Source organism: Mytilus trossulus, chromosome 4, assembly GCF_036588685.1.
Source record: "Mytilus trossulus isolate FHL-02 chromosome 4, PNRI_Mtr1.1.1.hap1, whole genome shotgun sequence".
NCBI lineage: Eukaryota > Metazoa > Mollusca > Bivalvia > Mytilida > Mytilidae > Mytilus > Mytilus trossulus.
In genome coordinates this window covers 70,307,294-70,327,845 of record NC_086376.1, presented here as the reverse complement: position 1 = coordinate 70,327,845, position 20,552 = coordinate 70,307,294, and the positions used below count along the sequence as shown (strand labels likewise).

General features: G+C 31.5%; 1 protein-coding gene across 1 annotated transcript in view; it reads left to right on the top strand.

The window, feature by feature from the left end:
* Positions 1-10,910, top strand: part of LOC134716778 (uncharacterized) — a 34,254-nt gene extending 23,344 nt beyond the window's left edge. The window contains exons 15-22 of the mRNA XM_063579787.1: positions 999-1,068; positions 2,677-2,799; positions 3,311-3,375; positions 4,298-4,383; positions 5,052-5,112; positions 5,428-5,588; positions 5,957-6,093; positions 6,911-10,910. Of these exons, the coding sequence (XP_063435857.1) occupies positions 999-1,068; positions 2,677-2,799; positions 3,311-3,375; positions 4,298-4,383; positions 5,052-5,112; positions 5,428-5,588; positions 5,957-6,093; positions 6,911-8,385 (2,178 nt within the window). The 3' untranslated portion in view covers positions 8,386-10,910. The remainder of the gene's footprint in view (positions 1-998; positions 1,069-2,676; positions 2,800-3,310; positions 3,376-4,297; positions 4,384-5,051; positions 5,113-5,427; positions 5,589-5,956; positions 6,094-6,910) is intronic.
* The last annotated feature ends 9,642 nt before the right edge of the window (positions 10,911-20,552 follow it).

Sequence of the window (20,552 nt, the reverse complement as noted above, 5' to 3'; positions counted from 1 at the left end):
GTGTTTTGGTCTGTTTTTCTCATACTTTATGCAATAGGTCTACTATATTTGTTGTATGGTATGATTGTAAGGTGTACATGTCTAGCGGGTAGATGTCATCTGACCTTGACCTCATTTTCATGGTTCAGTGGTCAAAGTTAATTTGTCAAGTTTTGGTCTTTTTATCTAATATTATATGTTAAAAGTCAACTATATTTGGTGTACTGAAATATATTATGATCTAAATGTCAGTCCCGCAGATTTTATTTGACCATGACCTCAATTTCAAGGTTCATTGCACAGTGTTAAGTTTTTGTGTTTTGGTCTATTTTTCTTAAACTTTAAGTAATAGGTCAACTCTATTTGTTGTATGGAAGTATTGTTAGCTGTACATGTCTGCCTGGCATGGTTCATCTGACCTTGACCTCATTTTCATGGTTCATTGGTCTTTGTTTAGCTATCTTGGTTAATGTTTAGTTTATGTGACAGTTGTAATAAAGCTTAATACTTAGGACTATCAACATAATATCAATGATTAGTAAAGAAGGCGAGACATTTCAGTGTGTGCACTCTTGTTATATAATCAGAACTGTCAAATGTGTATGACAAGGTCAAACCTGAAGTAGTAGATAGGCCCAATTGTCAGAAATGAAAGAAAAAAGCAGCAAATTTCATATATGTTGCAACAATCCAGAGGTAAATAATTTACCTCTTATTGTTAAAAATATGATTACAGTTTGTTATATAAATTAATCTAGTGAATTATTTAAATTTTTTGTCAGTACATGTGATACTTATGATACACATTTATGTAGGTGAAAAATTAGCTATACTAGTAGAAATGATAGAACATGTTTATTTGTCCTTCCATACATGTCTTTTGAAATATTTAAATATAAAAATTCAGGGAGCATCGGCTGGCAGTACCAGCTGTGTACTTGTTTTTGAATCATGACATTCTAATACCTGTGAAATATCATAGATCTGACTTTATTCTTGTCTTATTGTTGTGTTTTCAGATATTTGTTGACTCTGAACGGGAACCAGTTGATGAGATAAGAGTTCGACTTCTTAGTCTCTTCCAGACAGGTAAAAATATCTTTTTAATTTGTGTATGAACTGATTTAGGCAAATACTTTATTTTCTCTTATTTTTTAAGGAAATTAAAATTTTCACATCTAGTAAGAACACAGACCTGATGAGGCAGGGTACATCCTCACAACAACAAAAAAACTAAATATATATCTGACAGTATTCTCAGTTACTGACAGCTAGTTCAAAACCAATAACAACTAAAAAAAATCATGCATCTAAGACTAAGATTAGGCCTGTATTAAAACCAATATAAGATGTCATCATAATAATGCTGTAGATTACCAGACTATTAAAATAATCTTTGCTTACACAATGTGATATAAGTTGTTTCAAAAGACATCCAAACAATCAATCTTTAGCAAAAGGATATTATTGAATTCTAACAATTAATTTTAGTAGTTGATATACAAAAATTACAAATGTAACTTTTAAGAAATTGAAATATTTTACCATCAGGGGAGAAGGTTTTATGCCAATGCATTATATTTGACATGATGAAAATGTTCTGTAAAAGCATGTTCTAACTTTTGAAGTTGTTCATTAAATATTAAGGTGGCTAGGGCGTCTTAATTAAAATTGACAGTTTTTTTTGATAACTTGTCAAAATGAAGCTTTTATCATGATTTTTTCAAAACTGTATTAAAAAGTATGGGTCACTGGATTTTTTTTCACGCTACAGGTTGCTCAAAATTGTCAGATTTTGTTTAGATTATTCATGGAAATTCAAATATTGTGTGATAAAAAGAAAACGTTTTATAAGAACTTTAAGATAAAATGTAAGAATATTGCTCTTATAACATGCTTTCAAATAAACAAAAGAAAAAATGGGGTCACAGAACTTGTTTTCTTGCTACATATTGAAATAGGTAAATTCATAACACTTTCTATTGTAAAAACTACTTTATTGGAATTATCTCCCCTTATTTGGCAAATTTTGAAAAAATCTAATGAAACAGAAACAAGGTGTTTTTGCAAAATTACAACTGCAATTATGTTTAAACCAACAATTTTCTATATTCATATCAAAAGTCTTGTACAAAAATTACATACAACTCTCAAAATTTGCAAATTTAACAAAATATATAGACCAAAGATATCTGCTTAATCAAAATCCAAGATGGAGGAAGACACCCGAGCCTCCTTTAAGGTGGTACCTAACACTACAGGGAGATAACTCTGTAAAGTTAGCTAAACGTTTTAATGACGTTGTGTTGTAAAAGGAATATAAAGCTTCTCAATGATCAAAATTGGTGTTTGTCAAACTGCTATATAACCAGTGTAATTTTTCTGACAAAACGGTTGGTTCAATTTTTTTGAAATTTTTATAGTTTTGTTAAAGGGTCAAAGTAAATACTTTGACAAAATTTTATGAAAATTAAACGAGCCAAATTAATTTTAGTGAAAGTGTTGGGTACCACCTTAAGGAGCTGATAAAAAATAAGGTAATCCATCAATAAATAAAAATGCACCTATTACCTCAATTGCCTGTAAGGGCGCAGGTCTAGTATTGGTATTGTTCATTGACTAGATTCCTATTTGTTCCTGAATGACTGTTGACTGTTTAAATTGATTAAATATGAACTCTAATTTATCGTTGACTAGATGCCTATTTGTTCCTGAACAAAGAAGAGTTGGGTGAATTGATGAACACAGTAATAAATAGAGCTGTCAGATACTATGGTGTCATACATGATATTATCCTAGAAATCCTCGATGTTTTAAGTGGTACGTATACATATCATCTTGGTTCCTTAAATCCCTTATACTATACCCCAAGAGTTCGTCTTCTTTATTAAGGAATGATTTGAAATTTTTTCTGACTCTTTAAATCAAGAAGTACTGCATTAGCTTTATCAGAACTTCCTGAATTATGCTTTGAATGTTTATTATACTGACAGAATTATCCTTCAATGTTTTGTTTCAAGTATGGTTCTACTTTTCATTTTGATTTATGCTGAACTGTGCTGTTCACAGAAGTATTTTCATCTTTTACATGCTGTATTATAATGTATTATTTATAGCGGTTATGTTGGTCAAAATCTTGTAAATTTTTTCAAAGAAACAATGGTGTATTTGTTATTGTATAATCAAATTGAATTTAAGTTTTGAAATGGTTTGGAACTCTAGCATTCATAATTTTAATTAAAAAAGGTTATCTTTTCAAAATTATTGTCGCACAATTGATGCAGTCAAGTTGTAAATGTTTTTTTCTATCAAATATGCTCATTTTTTATAGGTACTCAGTTTTTCCAGGAAAGTTTACTTGAGGCCATGAAGAGGGTCCAGGATATGTATGTCAAGGTAAAATTTCTCCTTTTAAATTTATACATTTTTTTGTCGCAAATATATAAATGCCATTTTGATACAAATTTTACTGTATACAACATTTTGATTTAGTTGGAATACAGTAAGTTTTCAATTTCACATAAACTGTCACTTACAATTATTTATCAGGCAATATCTATTCAACAATCACTTTATAATTGGAAAGAAATTTTGGATTTAAACATTTTTTAGTCACTTTCTAAAGTATGAATGGTTTTACACTAGTAATTTTAGGGCCCTTTATAGCTTGTTTTTCGGTGTGAGCCAAGGCTCCGTGTTGAAGGCTGTACATTGACTTATAATGGTTTACTTTTTTTTTAAATTGTTATTTGGATGGAGAGTTGTCTTATTGGCACTCACACCACATCTTCCTATATCTATTAACTTTTGCTACATGTTATTCTTGATTATTAATTCTTATAGCTACAATCAAGGAGGTTAGTTTAGTTCATTTGCTTATATGGGTTATATCTAATTTACACCATGATATGAGGATTAATGCAAAATGATAGCTTTCAACAATTTAGGAGAGAACTTTCAGGTTTTTCACCTCATTTCATAATAAAACAAGAGAAATGCACGACATTCAATAACATTAATTGACATCATGGTGTAAATTGACTTAATGTTGTATGGTTTAACATTGAGATGGGAGATATTGGGCTTTTAATTAATAATTGAGGCATGGTTGAAATAGTGGTTATATTGTGAAGTTATTAATGATAACTATATCACCTTGAGTTATAAATGTTAAAACAGCAGAACTTTGAACAAGGAATTTCCATCATAGTAAGTTATTCTTAATTGTGTTTATTATTTTCATTGAAAGATTTCTGTGTAAATAACAACTAAGATTCTAGACATCGTACTCTTAATGAGAGTGATTTTTTTTCTTCAGATTCAATATAAAGGGAAGCCACTCCATGTACAGTGTAGTAAGATTTTAGGTCATCTATTAAATATGTCATTCCATTGGAAAAATAGGTAGGTATTAGGTTATTAAAGATATAAGTGTGTGTGAAGGTCATTAGAGAATAATCTGTGGTTTGACAAATGTCACCGTTAATGCACATAAATTTTTACTACCTGTACACATTTGTATATATTACTGCTGAAAAGCTTGTTGAAAATAGTTATCAATATTCAATATATCGTTAAGTATACGATTTTGAACTCATGTGGCAGCATGACTTAGATGAGATGTTTCCTGCGTTTTGGACAAAACAAGAAAATATCCCTGTGTTTAACATTTTATGAAGTAGATAAGATTATTTTATGAAGTAGATAAGATTATTTGGAACTTATTGAATTTTTCATTATTGATAAGTTTGATGGGAAACATATAAAGCATTGACCTAACATATAGCTAATGTTTTGAAATGTGAATGAAAAGAAAAAGTTATAAAAAAAAATGAAAACTTTATTAACATATAATGCTACTGTATTTGGGTTTTTTCCACATCAGCATAAGTTTTCATTGTAAGGGTAGAAGCCAGTCTTTAGTGTTCTTCCTTAGCACATTAAACTTGAGTTTAGGTTCTCAGTATATTTATGAAACCTCCCTCTGAAAATAGTGCTTTAATTTATAATACTGTTGATACAATACTGAAAATAAGATTCACAACAATCTTTTGATTTGCTTATATTTTCAGCATTCCTCTACAGGAATATATTGCATCTTTACTGGAAAAGTGGATTATGTTCAATAAAAAGGTAAATATTTTTTTTTTTTTTTTTTAAATATGCATCCATTGGAAAAATATAACATTTATTCCAGATAAAAAGACTAGATATGATTAAACCTCTTAAAGATTTTGATATAAAAAAAAGAACGAACTTTATATACTTACACTTTTTGTCACTTGTGAACCACTTAATTCTAAACTTATACTATGTAGTAAGATATTAAAGACCATGGAATGACATGTGAAACAACTCAGAACAGAATAAAACAGTCATTTATTAAAAATGAATGAATTGTTTTGTTTGATATGGTTTTTGTTGATAACTTATATATTTAATTTCCAGGGTAAACAGATAGGTACAGACAAACTACAGGAGATATATCTGGAGTGTTTTGAGATAGTTTGGGAGATTTCCGGAGAAGCTTTACTAGATACAGTGGAGAATGTCAAATCTCGTCTTCTTAAGGAATGCCAAGAGAAAATACTCAATACAGCAGTTTCACAGTAATGTTTTTATTTATTAAAAGTTAATTTTCATAGACATCCCTCTACAGAAGTATTTATTAAGGGTTGGGTGTGAATTGTTGTCATAGAACCTTCACCAGTCTGAAATTTGTCATCAGAATTCCTGCATTTCAAATGAATTTACTCTTCTTCAGTTAAGATACTAAAATGAAAACTCTTATTTAGGTAACAGTTACTGTTTCAAATTTCCTTTTTCCTATTGTGCTTTTTGTAAACATTCATATGCATATTTGGTTTAAAGACAATTCTTACATTGCTTGAATGACTTAGAAAATATATAATTCTCTGCATAGCTATTAGTTGTAGATATGTGTTGTTAATGTTTCTTTATTTTTGTTTTTTTATAGGAATATCAGATCCCGTACCCTTCATATTTACCTGCTACTGAACATGAAACAGAAAATACAGAAGATGACAGATAAAGATGTACAAGCAGGTGTTATGACATATGATGTGGGGTGTCAGACTGAAGACATACCTTTTGGTAAGCTGAATAAATAGAGCCTACAAGTTCATATATATTTATAGAATAACTAATCGAAGAATTCAAATAGAAAAAAATATTCAACGAGTGAATGAACAACACATTAATTCAAGAATGCACGTGGCGCATGAGTTAATTATCAGTGTTGTTCGGTCACAAGTTGAATATTTTTTGATATTTAAATTCTTTAATTAGTTATTCTTTTTATTACATTGGCAAATGGCTTTTTTTAAAGAAATTAATGTAAAACATGTAAGGAACTATATCTGTTTTTCTACGTATTCACAATTTGTTTTGATCCGCCGTTATTGACGTCTTGACAACGCCTTTTGTTGTATGACGTCAGAGAGTGAAATAACCATGTTTATTTCACATGTGAAATTATCAGTTTTTATTTAACTGGGAAATCAATGTAACTCATTGCAACCAATGTAATAAAATCAATTAAAAGATGCTTAAAATCTAATTATTTGTGCGAGATGATATGTTGACCTCTCAATGGTATTTTGTCTGGTATTGTCATCCGGTTGCTGTCTCCTAGACACATTACCCCCATTTTTTATTCGTAATATAATTTACAACAAATGTTAATGAAACCTAGAGTTGAACAATAAGCACACATTTTATTAAATATAGTCTATGAAAAGCTTACAACCAATGTTATGAAATTATTATAATTGACTTGAATTATTTTTATAGATGACTGAATATTTTGTACAAACATAAATCTTTTGAAAGTGAGAAATATTTTTTTTATTAATTTAACCTACAAAGTTCATGTGATCAAACAATTTAATACTATAATACAATATTCTAGTTCCAGCAGAAGAGAAGACAGAATTTACTGTTCCGGTCAACCACCAGAAATCTACCAGACCACCTTTTTTCCCTCCAAAGTCATCTAAATATTACAAACCAAACTCCAGAAGTTCAACACCAAGTTCTGTTCATTCTGACAAATCTGAGGACTCATGGCCAAACCTTTCAAAATCTAGTGCTACTGGTGTTAGAAAAATTTATTCGCCTGTTCCAGATGGAAAACCTTCGTCTAATGATAATAGCTTTAGATCTGATGTTCAATCTCCAGCGGATGATGTACTACTAATGACCCCTGCATCCTTCACGGACAATCTACATAGTCCTGATGACAGTAGTGTGTATTATTCTGTCAGTGACAACTTCAACAATAGTTCTGTACTAGATTTTAAGGAAACGTCAACAAGTGATAATTTGTTGAAACCAACTCCTCATAAATCTGATGTTAGTAAGACATTTGGTGGAGGAGATAAGAGTCGGGAAGTTAGTCCTCTTACTAAATTGATTGAAATAGATGCAAAATCTACTTTTTATAAAACAGATGAAAATAGGAACATTCATCTGAATGATAGACTACACAAGTCCCCTAGGGGACATCCTGTCATTGAATATAGTCCAAAAAGTTCAAAAGTTCATGCTAGTCCAAAAAGTTCAACAGTTCATGCTAGTCCAAAAAGTTCAACAGTCAATGCCTCTAAAAAAACTGACTGGTGGGACATGGATGAAGATATCAAGTTGACACAAACAAGGGTCAAGGACAATTGGTATGATACTGAAGACTCGTCTGAGAATATAAGTATCAAGTCTAAAAAAGTACCAGCAAAATCTTTAGCAAATTGTGCAAATGTTCTGCTTGTGCCTACCAAAACTAATGGATCTTCACAACCATCCGTACCACAAGTTAAGACAAATGTTGTTGTAAATGAGAAAACTTGTATGAAATCGTCTTTACGACAAGAGCATGTAAAAACTACTAAAAGTCAGTGTTTAAGTCATGTTAGCTATGCAGACAAGGTAAAACCTATACCCAGTGAACAAAATAGTACAACACAAGATACAATTCCTGTTGCTATTAAAATGCATGATGATTCTTCGCTTTCTAAAGACACATCTGATAAACCAGAAGAAACGACAGATTCAGGAAAAAACAAAGTCATTGATTGGTGGAAAATTGGTGTAGACGAGGATAATGATACAGATAAAGATCTTGATAACTTTGATGATGAAGATTGGGAATCTTATAGTGGTAGCACAGAGGACATATCTCAGAGCCTAACTGCAGAGTCTGTCAGTTCAGAAGCACAGGAGAAAACAGCATCGAAAAGTAAAACAGTGACAATTGTACGGGACTATCAAACAGCAGAAAAACCAAAGCCGTCTTGGACTCCAGGAACAAGAAAATGTACTATGTGTGGGGATACATCACATTTGATTTATGACTGTCCAAACAAACATAAAAAAGGCTTATTTTACTAAAAATCATCAACAAAGCTCTGAAAAAATGCAGCAATAATTTTTCATTTCTGAAACTTTTAAGGACTATTGGTTATATATTACTTTATTCATACACCAAAGTGAAAATATTAAACCCCTGTTTGAATATCTATTATGGGGAAGGCACCTACCACTTACCAGAAACAACATTTTTTGTGCTGTCTTTTGAAAATACATGTACAATGTATTACCAAAAATTCTAAAGGAAAGGTTAGAGACAGCTTTTGCAAAAATATGTCATTTTAACCTTCTTTTGTTGCTTTACTGATATTGTTTCAAGCTTACATCAGATTCATTTTTAAAGGTACTGTCATCTTTATTACCATCAGTTTTAATGTGTAGATTATAGATTTTTCGTTTCATATTTCAAAGACTTTTGTTCAAGTTAATTTGTATGTGTTTATTGTGTTGCTGTGAACATAATGTGTGTACACTCTGCATCTTTGAGTAGTTGTTTTTTATGTAAGGAATGTACACAGTCGTGGTTGTTTTCAGATAACAATTGTTTTCAATAAACAGGAATCTGTTATCAATTTTGCTTAAAAGGATAGAAGAATTTTAGAGGACAAAATATAGTCTTTCAAAACAATTAAAAACAAGTGTCTATTTAACATGTCAAGCTTTAAATCTTTCTGAATTTAAAAAGCTGTAAAACCATAATTGGTAAAAAAAAAATAACCAATCGTGAAAATAGGACTAAAAGTAAAGAATCAAGATAACTGAAAAATAGAGAATAAAGGGCAAAAAATATAAAGAAAAGAGAAAAATGGGCAGAAATTTAGGTAAATAGAGAAAAATGACCTAGAAAATTACAAGAAAACAGACATGGAGGACCCCCATTGAGACAACCACTGAAAAGATGACTGATCCTAATCTTGATCTGTGGAATCTGATGCTCAATATTCATTGGAAACTTGGGATTGATGATTAAAAAAGAATCAATCGAAAGCTAAGATTCCATACATAATAAACCATAGATGATAGATAAATCTTTTGTTGTTTATAATTGCAAGGTGCTGATACTTAGTGTTGATTGGATGTATTTATTTATTTTGTCAGTTTTTAGTTTAGTTTGATGACCTTAGCATAAGCATAAGTGCCAAATATTATATAACAGTATAAGAATACTATATTTGTCTGTATGTATGTTTGTACCTAAGATAACATTCGAAAAATATCAGTTATTAAACATAGTGTATGTCTTTGTATGAAGTATTTTGAATTTATATTGGTGATTCTTTTAAAAGTACATACATTTACATATAATGGTTTACTTTCTTTTAAATTGTTATTTGGATGGAGAGTTGTCTCATTGCCACTCACACCATATCTTCCTATACCTATGTATATTGATTTATTTTAGATTATTCTTAAAATTACTATGTTTGATAGTTATTGCCATATATTGAAATATTGAAACCTTCTTGTATTTTCATTTTTAGCTCACCTGACCCAAAATTGGGTTTTATTCCTTAAAAAGGGTGATTTTCAAGTTATTGAACTATGGGGCATTCAGACACTTTCTTCTTTTATTTATTTATCAATCAAATTTATTTAAGTAGAATTAATATTCAGATAATATACTTACTGTTCAGCTTTTAGTAAAATTCTAAAGTGACAATCTGACCCACCCTGTTTTTCAACACTTAAATCACATTAAAATGAAGCAATATTTCAATCATTATATGTCAATCATAGGCGGATCCAGGGGGTCCCTGGGCCACGTTTTCGTGGGGAAAATTTGGTTGATTATATAGGGAATCATTGAAGCATGACTGGAGCCGGCCCCCTCTTAGGTCAGTCAGCTTTTTTTTTTTTAATTGAATGAAATTTTACTATTATTTTCACTGAGAAATCCCTGCTAAGTTAATAATTTAATGATTTGATTTTTCCAAAGGATTGAAAACAATCAATCTAGTTGACAATGAAAATGGTTAGTTAAAGAAAACAGACCATATGATTGGGCCGAAATATTATTGTAGAACACACTTCACAGAAAGCTAAAGACTAAGCAATCTAAAGGTGGTTTACCTATACCAATGATTTATGATATTGAAATCTAAATCTTTTATCTTTAATACCTTTTTGAGCTGAAACAAATGTTAAGATCAAATTTGGTTTTTTTAACTCACAATTTTACTGAGTGAGATTATTGTATAATTGGAAAAAGGAGAGACAGCTATTTGATTTGGAATAAAACGTCTCTGAATTTAACTTTTAACATGTAAACTACAAACAAGGATTAATAAATGGTTGTGATTAAAAACATGTTCCTGATAGGAAACCCTGTAAAGGACTTGTTAGTAGTGGACATTCCTATGAGTATAATTATACTTCTGCCTAAAATAGGTTTGAAAATTGTTAGTCACCTTTGATAATTGATCATATTTTACAGTGTATATTTGAAAATGTAATTGAATTTCTTAATACATAGTTCACCAAATGTCCATCTGGTAAGGAGAACAGATATTGTTAAATGTTATGATTAATAAATGCCATTGTTATTATGTTCATTTACTTCTTGGCTATTAATTAACCCATCTGAACATATAGAATCTATATATGATGCAGAAAGCATACCTCTGACATCATATTATTAGTTACAAAGGAAGAGAATATCATTTCATTGTATGTCCATTTATATAAAATTAAAAAAAAGTATGAACAAAAATATCAAGCTGCAAGGTAAATTCAAATAGGGAGAGAGAGTCCATAAAGACTGACAATCAGAGGTTATTAACCAACAGAATGAATGGTAAACAACTAACATATTCCAGACTTGGTACAGGCAGTATCCAATGAAAATGATGGGTTAGACCTGGTTTTTAGCTAGCTTAACGTCACAAATGATGACAAAAATCAACTTGTTTGTTTTATTTTCATTACTATAAAGAAAACCACATTGTAATTGAAGCTTGGCATATGTATAAGTTGGTTTTTCATATATGAGTTAATCTTTATTTACTGCTTGTCCTTATAGGTAAACTGAATTTTTTAATGGAATAAATTATATATCTCTTTTAAAAAAAGGAAACATCAAGATATGGCTGATGAAGTTGTTGTCTTTCTACAGTCACTTGAGCTGATGAAGTTGTTGTCTTTGGACAGTCACTTGAGCTGATGAAGTTGTTGTCTTTGGACAGTCACTTGAGCTGATGAAGTTCTTGTCTTTGGACAGTCACTTGAGCTGATGAAGTTCTTGTCTTTGGACAGTCACTTGAGCTGATGAATTTCTTGTCTTTGGACAGTCACTTGAGCATCATGAGAGATTAAACTTGGTTTTTGATTTCTCTAATTTTTGTGCTATTTTCACATTTCCTGACTGGTGCGACAAAAATATTTCTCCTCACTAGTGAAAAATCTGTTCTCTGCAAATGATTGGTTGAAATTTAATTGTGACGTTAAATTTTCTTGATTATACATGACAGCTTGTTTTCTTTTGAATTTTCAAAATATCGTAATACACTTATTGCAATTGTGGAATCTATATATCTCAAACTTGCCTCCCTGTCAAGTGAACCTTATTTTGTTATTTGAGAATTTCATGTTAAAGACAGATATGCGAGTCTGTTTAAAGCTTGTTTCTGCTATTGTTAAAGACTTTTTATAGCTCCCCAATTGTATGACATTAAAAAAAAATTGTGGTTGTATATTGGTATCACGTCCTCTCCGTTGTCTGAAGACATTTGGGTTCCAGACAATAACTTAAGTATAAGCAAATAGAAATCTATGTAAACACAAGGAAGGTTTGGATTGATTTTGAGGGTTTATTGTTATAACAGTTTTGGAATTAGAGGCCAAAAAAGGACAAATAAGTTTTTTTCTAGTTTCCAGACAAAAACTTGTTGAACTTTGTATGGATCTCTCTGAAATTATACCACAATGGGATGGTTAGGATTGGCTTTAGGGGGTTATGGCTCAAACCGTTTAGAAATTGGGGGCAAATAAGGGGTAAAAAAGGGTTTCCCGGTTAATGGACAATTTTAAAGCAGTGTAAGGGAGGCAATTCAAACACAAAAAACATGCTTTAACTACAATGTTGGATTACCTCCCTTACACTGCTTTTAAATTATGTGTAAAGAAATTTAATGTCTTGAGATGATTAGCTGTCAATTTATTTTTTAAAAGTTACTATTTTAAAAATTAATTTTAGCCATGGTTATTATGTATGTCATCTTTTATTTTTAAGACTTTTTAATTTAATTGATGAATTTAAATGGACAATTCTGGTTGCTAAGTCCTTTTGAAATTTGAATTGTAATAACAACCATATTTTGAGGGAATGTTTTTTTTTATGAAAAAGAGGGGGAGAGGGGCATTTTCTCTCATTTCAGATTTCAGAATTTAAACAAAATTTCTTAAATATTTTCACCAGGGGTCATTCCACAACAGCATAGTGTATTGCACAAAGCAAAAAATAATGAAGGGTCAAAAGCAAATAATTTATTATAAATTCAAATCATATAACCAATTCTAAGTTCTTTGACTACAGCTATTCTGTGTCAGAAACCTAGTTTGTGTCAAATATTTAATTACAATACATATTTAGACCTGTAAAAAGCACTAATATTGTGTCTATTTTTTCACCAACTGTTCAGGGTTGGACCTCTGCAGTCATATCCAGCTGTGATCAGCGAAGCAATTTATTTTTGTTGGACTACTGCTCCCCAATTTTTGAAATTTTTACCTATGTTGATTTGTTTTGTTCACTCTTGTCAATATGAAGGTATTTTATGCAACTTTCATACAATTTAAAGGTTTAGCTTTGAATGCCGAATGCAGGGTTTGGTAAGGCCGATTAATTACGAATGTAATGGAAATAGTGTTGTCTACTGGTTACATGGCTCGTCTTTTAGGTCATGTGTGTGGGAGAGAACATGAGTGATACCATAACGGTTCCCCGAGTCCTCATTTTTAAAGGAGAGGCATAAATGGTTCTACAACGGTTCCATGAGCCCTCATTAGAGTGGGCTAGAACATAAGTTGTCCTACAACAATTTCCACGAGTCCTCATTATGATTAGTGGTTCTATAGTACGGTTTCCTGAGTCCTCATTTGTTTGGGAGAGAACAGAAGTGGTTCTATAGTACGGTTTCCTGAGTCCTAATTTGTGTGGGAGAGACATCAATGGTCCTAAAACGGTTCCCTGAATCCTAATATGTGTTGAAGAGAACAGCAGTGGTCCAATAACGGTTTGTAGAGTCTTCGTTTGTGTGGAAGGGCATTGGTGGATCCCAAAAGGGGGGTCAGGGGTTGGAAGTCTTTTAAGTCCTATACTAAATCCGATTTCTCAACCTCAACAACTGCTTTAGTGTTTGTCGTGAAATATGTAACCTATGTCAGTTTAATCTATTTAGTTATAAAGTGTGGATTGTCATGGGGATCGGTGTGACATTTCTTAGAAGTCCAAAACAGCTGTATATGATTCATTCCTGCCTTGATTATTGTTTTTCAAAAAAAATTACTTGAACTGTGATTGATAACAAGACAACTCTTCACAAGAGACTAAATGACACAGAAATGTACAACTATAGGTCACCGTACGGCCTCAGTTCAACAATGAGCAAAGCCCATACCAATCTTACTAAAATATAGATCTCCGGATATCTATATTTTAATTAGATTGAGCACATAGTCAGCTATAGAAGGCCGACATGACAAATGTCAAATAATTCAAACAAGAAAACTAACGGCCTAATTTATCATTTATATACAAAAAATGAACGAAAAACAAATATGTAACACAGCAACAAACGACAACCACTGAATTGCAGGCTTTTGACTTTGGACAGGCACATACATACAGAATGTGGCGGGTTGAGCATGTTAGCAGCATCCCAATCCTCTCCCTAACCTCGGACAGTACTGTAGTTTAACAGTACAACATAAGAACGACTTGAACTATTAAATCAGTTCAAAAAGGCTTTACTCAACAGTTTTTACAGTGTACAGAGTGGACGTGGCCTGGTACTCGTACATCCCTACAACAACAAAAATGATACTATAAACTACAGGTTTGAGAGTACTTGCAATTACTGACACTAATTCACAACCACTAACAACTAATAACAAAAATACCAAGCATCTTATTTAAAACTTGAATGTCCTTCCGAGTTAAGAGTCCCAGAAGAGCATACCGTTGAAGGCACCAAATATGCGCACCAGAATTGAGTTATTTTGTGTTGAAACTTCCATTGATGCAATGTATTGGTTAAACATATGGAAACCTTAAAGTTGTGCATATATTTTACCGAACAATCAAACATGTGACTTTATTTATTAACCCCTTATTTTATTATTTTGTATTCACATTGTATCATAGATCAAATGTATTCATTGTATATTCACTTGTGCTAATACAACTCGTCTAAACATCAGCCCAACAATGTTATATCTGTAAGTGTTATAAAACGTTTCGTAATGGACACTACCACTACCATGCAGCCGTTTTGTACTCTCTTTTTTTAAATTATATTCGTGCAAAACAAATTACAAGGGTTAGTTTCATGTTATTTTCAGTATGTTTTTTTTTATCAATATAGAATTGTGTTGATGACAATTACGAAACTTTTTGATCACTACGAAACGGTTTTGTCAAATATGAAACCCATCAAAATGTTCACTGACCCTTCACTACGTAACATGAGTTGTACCTTCAAGGCATATTTGAAGTACTGTCTAATCGTTATCGATAAAAAATGGTACTCCAATTCAGAGAAAAATGAGATCTTTCTAGTATATAAAGAAAAACAAACTGGAATGTCAATCGGAGAAATTAAAATACAATAAGATGTGCGTTTATCAACAGTTTCGTTGTGGACAAATGTTCCCTACGAAACAGTACATAAATTATGAAAATAATATCATTTTAAAGAGTATTGAAGATTGCACTTTTTATTTACAAACAGGTCTATAATAGAGGTATTCAAATTAACTCTTGAAATAATATTTTAGACAATAAAATTGAGAAAAGAAAAATGGGGAATGTGTAAGAAGCGACAACAACCCAACCATAGTTCAGACAACAACCGAAGACCATCAATGGTCTTCAATGTAGGGAGAAACTCCCGCACCCATAGGCCTCCTTCAGCTGGCCCCTTAAAAATAAGTATACTAGTACAGTGGTGATGGACGTAATACTAAACTCCGAATTATACACAAGAAACTAAAATTCATACAAGACTAACAAAAGCCAGAGGTCCTGATTTGCGACAGGCGCAAAATTACGACGGCTTAAACATGTTTATGAGATCTCAACCCTACCCCTATACCTCTAGCCAATGTAGAAAAGTAAACGCATAACAATACGCACATTAAAATTCAGTTCAAGAGAAGTCCCAGTCCGATGTCAGAAGATGTAACAAAAGAAAATAATCATGACATAAATAACAACAGACTATTAGCAGTTAACTGACATGCCAGCTCCAGACGTCAATTAAACTGATTGAAAGATTATATCTTCAACATATGAAAATCAGGCAGAATCCCTCCCGTTAGGGATTTAGTATCATACTATCATAAAATATATGAGAAGGACATAGCCCGTGTCACGCCAACAACTGTTTTTTTTAATAAATGTGTTAATTCCTATGCAAAGACCCTATAAGTGAATCAATATTAAAGCCAAAATATGCAATCTTTAATGGCCTGACAACTATATCCCTTCTTAATAAGTCTGTTTAAAGGTTTTTTAAGCTTTTGAGGTGAATACTGATGATGTGTGTGCTTTGTAAAGAATATTACCATTGAAGATTGGATGTGAAATACCTGAACGTATGAGATGTCTTTATGTTGAGTTATATTTACGAATTATTTCCTTATACCGATGATAAAATTTAGTAAATGTTTTGACTAGTTTGTGATATCGAAAACCGTGGTGTAATAATTTTTCAGTAATACATGAATTTCGGTCGCTAAAATCTAATAATTTAATTTTGGATGTAACGCGTCTTCTGATTGGCTGACGTTATTTTGTTGGGAGCCCGTAGACATAATTTAGTCATGTGACAGTGACGTCATCAACGTTTTTTCATGGTTTTCTACAGGGAGATAACTCTGTAAAATCAGCTAAAAAGTTTTAATTACGTTGTGTTGACAAGGGAATATTAAGCTTCTCAATGATCAAAATAAGTATTTGTCAAACTGTGTATTTTTTCTGATAAAACGGTTGGTTCAAATTTTTTTTTAAAGTTTTTATATTTTTGTCAATTAAAGGGTCAAAGTAATTACTTTGTCAAAATTTCAAGAAAATTAAACGAGCCAAATTAATTTTAGTTAAAGTGTAGGGTACCACCTTAAAAAGGAATTTAGAATTAAATTATAAGAAATGACTGTAATATTTTTTCTGTCTATTCGAAATAACATAAAAAAAAATTTGGTGCACACTGTTAAATAACCCGCTACACGCGTTATTCAGTGTGCACCATTTTTTTTTAAAGTTATTTCGAAACGACAGAAAAAATATTACAGTCATTCCTTAAATACGTTGTTACATACACGAGCTAATCGTACGAGTTGCGATACATAAACACCATAAGATGATGACAACGGAACGTCACCATCTAAAAATGGATAGTTAACGATAGGAAATGAAATATCATCACTTTTATCATAACTTTTTGTATTAAGCTTTCCGTAAATGATATAGATATCAAGATCGAGGAAAGGGCAGTGGTCATTGTTAGTATTAGCTTTATTTAAAGTAAGTTCAACAGGATAAATTTCTTTAGTATACATACTGAAGTCGTCATTATTGAGAGCCAATATATCATCCAAATATCTAAAAGTATATCAAATGTTGTTTCGATGGGTCTTTGCTATTTTTAGTCATAAATTGTAACTCATAGCAATACAAAAACAGGTCCGCAATAAGTGATGCACAGTTAGTCCCCATTGGAATTCCATTAACTTGACGATATACCGGCGGAATCGGCTCCAAACCGAACAAAGAAGTTATCAAGTAAAAAATCAAGCGCATATTTAGTATCAAAGTATGTCCAATTGACATAGTTCTTTTCTGTATTGCTATTAAAAAATGACCTAAAAGAGTTTGAACATATGTACTAGCATATTGACTTTTTAAACGCCCAATTAATTAGAATATGAGGCAAAGTGGTATATAGGGTAGAAACATCAAAACTTTGAACAGATTCAAAATCACCAATATATGCATGCAATTTATCAAGTACTTCCAACGAGTTTTTGACACTCCAAAAGTAATTAATTGCACTATTTTCAAAGGCAATTTGTGAACAATTTATTATCAGGTTTTTTATTTTAGTAATTACCAAGTGTACTAGTAAGTAGAAAAAACAATTTAGTAGTGGAACAATGGCTTGAAGATGAAATAAATCTATATTTGTAAGGTTTTTGTGTAGCTTGGGAAGCCAGTACATAGTTGGGACTGCATTGTATTTGGTTCTGTTTGTACAGAAGTAACTAAAAGTTTATGTTTGTTACAGATGTCGTTTTCTGAAAATGAAGTCAGTTGATTTTCCATTTTTTTAGCCTCTGAAATTCACACTTTTATTGAAAAACACCCATACACCAGAGACATATGTGACCAGCCACGACATATCCAGGCTTAAGGAGGTAGAAAGTCATTTTGAGAAAAACGCCGTTAACTATATGTGACTATCCACTTCAAGGCTTAGGAGGGTACATTGTCTAAAATTTGCTTTTTGTATATTTATGTAGAAGAGCTAGTCATGTTTTTATGACATATTTGTTGTAAAAGCAACGAGTCATTTCGAATACCGGTATGAAAATGAGACTGTTCTATGACGACTTTTATTTATTGAAGGCACTAATTTTTAAAACACAAAATTATTGTATTTATTGGCTCTTAGTGATGTTCAATAGCGTATTTGAATAAAATATCAAAGACTTAAATTTACAATAATACAAACAATTCTTATCTCCATTTTAGAACATTAAATTTAAACTTGTTGAAATGAAGTTAGTTTAAAATTTGTCGAAGTAAACTTTAAGAATCTCTTTTTTTTAATTTAGATTTATTATGCATGTCTCTAAACATAGTATGCGACGCGTAACAGTTTATGAGGTGTTATCATATATGCATTTGATACGGGGAAATTATTATGGATATGTTTCAGACTTCATTTACGAAAGAAAATCTTTAGAGCAGATCATTTTTGTTTTGTTTGTAGCTCTATTTTAGAACATGTAATTTGAACTGGTTGAAATATGTTTAAAATTTGTCAAAGTAAGCTTTAAGAATTCTTTTTTTTAATTAAGATTTATTATGCATGTCTCTTTACATAGTATGCGACGCGAAACAGTTTATAAGTAGGTGTTCTCTTATATGCATTTGATACGGTGCATTTATTATGGATATATTTCAGACTTCATTTATGAAAGGACATCTATAGAGCAGAATTTTTTTTTGTATCAATTTAAAATTTAGATTCAAATATTTTTCACTTCAAACGATAAACTAAAACTTCTTCAAAACTTATATATGATGTATAGTTCGGCGTCCGCAAAAAAGAAGCCAAGGAAAGTGTTTATCTCTTCTTCACAATACGTATTTAATTGAACTTCGATATTTATCATGTTTATAATTTTTCTAACAATGACGTCCTACCTCCATAAGCCTGCAAATGTCATAGCGGGTCACATATATACTCTGATAAAACACAGGCGCTTCTCTACGAGAATATAATCACCATTTTTCTTTGCCGTCATGATGCACCGAATATTCAGTTTTCTATTTTTATAAATATACCACGTTGTTTTAAATATGGAAAGTAAAATTTGGGATATTTTCAAAGTAGAGAAGTTCATCCAAAAACAAGCCTAGTTTGATAGTGGTATAAAATATTCAGTGGAAACAATGCATGGCTTGCATGAAAACACATCTAAAGCTTGTACCAAACTGAGTACCAAAGTAAAATCCGGACATGACAAAATGTGAAACAATTCAAATAGAAAACCAACGGCCTTGATATGCTCCTTGATTTATGCTTCAAACAGTAAACGAAAAACAAATATGACAGATAGTTACAAACAGCAACATTTAATACTAGAAAAAGCATGACCTTTTGCAATGGCAAACTATATGTATATCTGAAGGCAGAATTGTATTGTACATGATGTAGGACTATAAGTGTCCATACCTACAAAGTAAAATTGAGAATAGAAATGGGGAATGTGTCAAAGAGATAACAACCCGATCAAAGAGCAGGAAACAGCCGAAGGTCATCAATGGGTCTTAAATACAGCGAGAAAACAAAATTATGTACACTGAGTTCAGTGATAATGCATGGACGTCATACAGAACTCCAAAATATATAAAAGAAACTAAAATTTAGAAATCATCAAGTCTAACAAAGGCCAGAGGCTCCTGACTTGGGACAGACGCAAAAAGGCGGCGGGGTTAAACATGTTTTTTTCGAGATCTCACCCCCTTACGATAACCTCTAGCTAATGTAGAAAAAACAAACACAGCAATACGCCAAGTAAAACTCAGTTAAAAAAAATGTCAGAGTCCGCCATAATGTCACAGAATAGCTAAACAAAATGACAATGCCGATACATAAATTAACAAAGGACTACTAAACCCATACCTCAAACTGCTTGAAAGATTATATCTTCACTGTGACTATCATCATATTAGTATAACAGTCATGCAAAGTCTTCATCGTATGAATATCAAGCACAATCTCTCATGTTAGAGGTTTAGTGTCATACATCATGAAATCATATGAGAAGTTAGAAGCCTGTTATTCAGTGGTTGTCGTTTGTTAATGTGAGACATATTGTTTTTCGTTGATTTTTTGTACATGAACTGATTAGTTTGTTAGTTTTCTCGTTTGAATTGTGTTACATTGTCATTTCGGGCCCTTTTATATCGGACTATGTGGTAGGGGCGTTCTTCATCATGTTAACAGCCGTACGGTGACCATGATTTGCCAAATTGGTCTCTTAGAGAGAGTTCAGTGTCTCCGACATTGGCGATCATACCACATCTTTTTATTTTTTATTTTATATAAACTCATCATAGATACCAGGACTAAATTTTGAATATACGCCAGACGCGCGTTTCGTCTAAACTCACCAGTGACGCTCGAATTAAAAAAAGGTATAAAAAAAAGTTAGATGATTAAAAAAAAAAAATCCAAATAAAG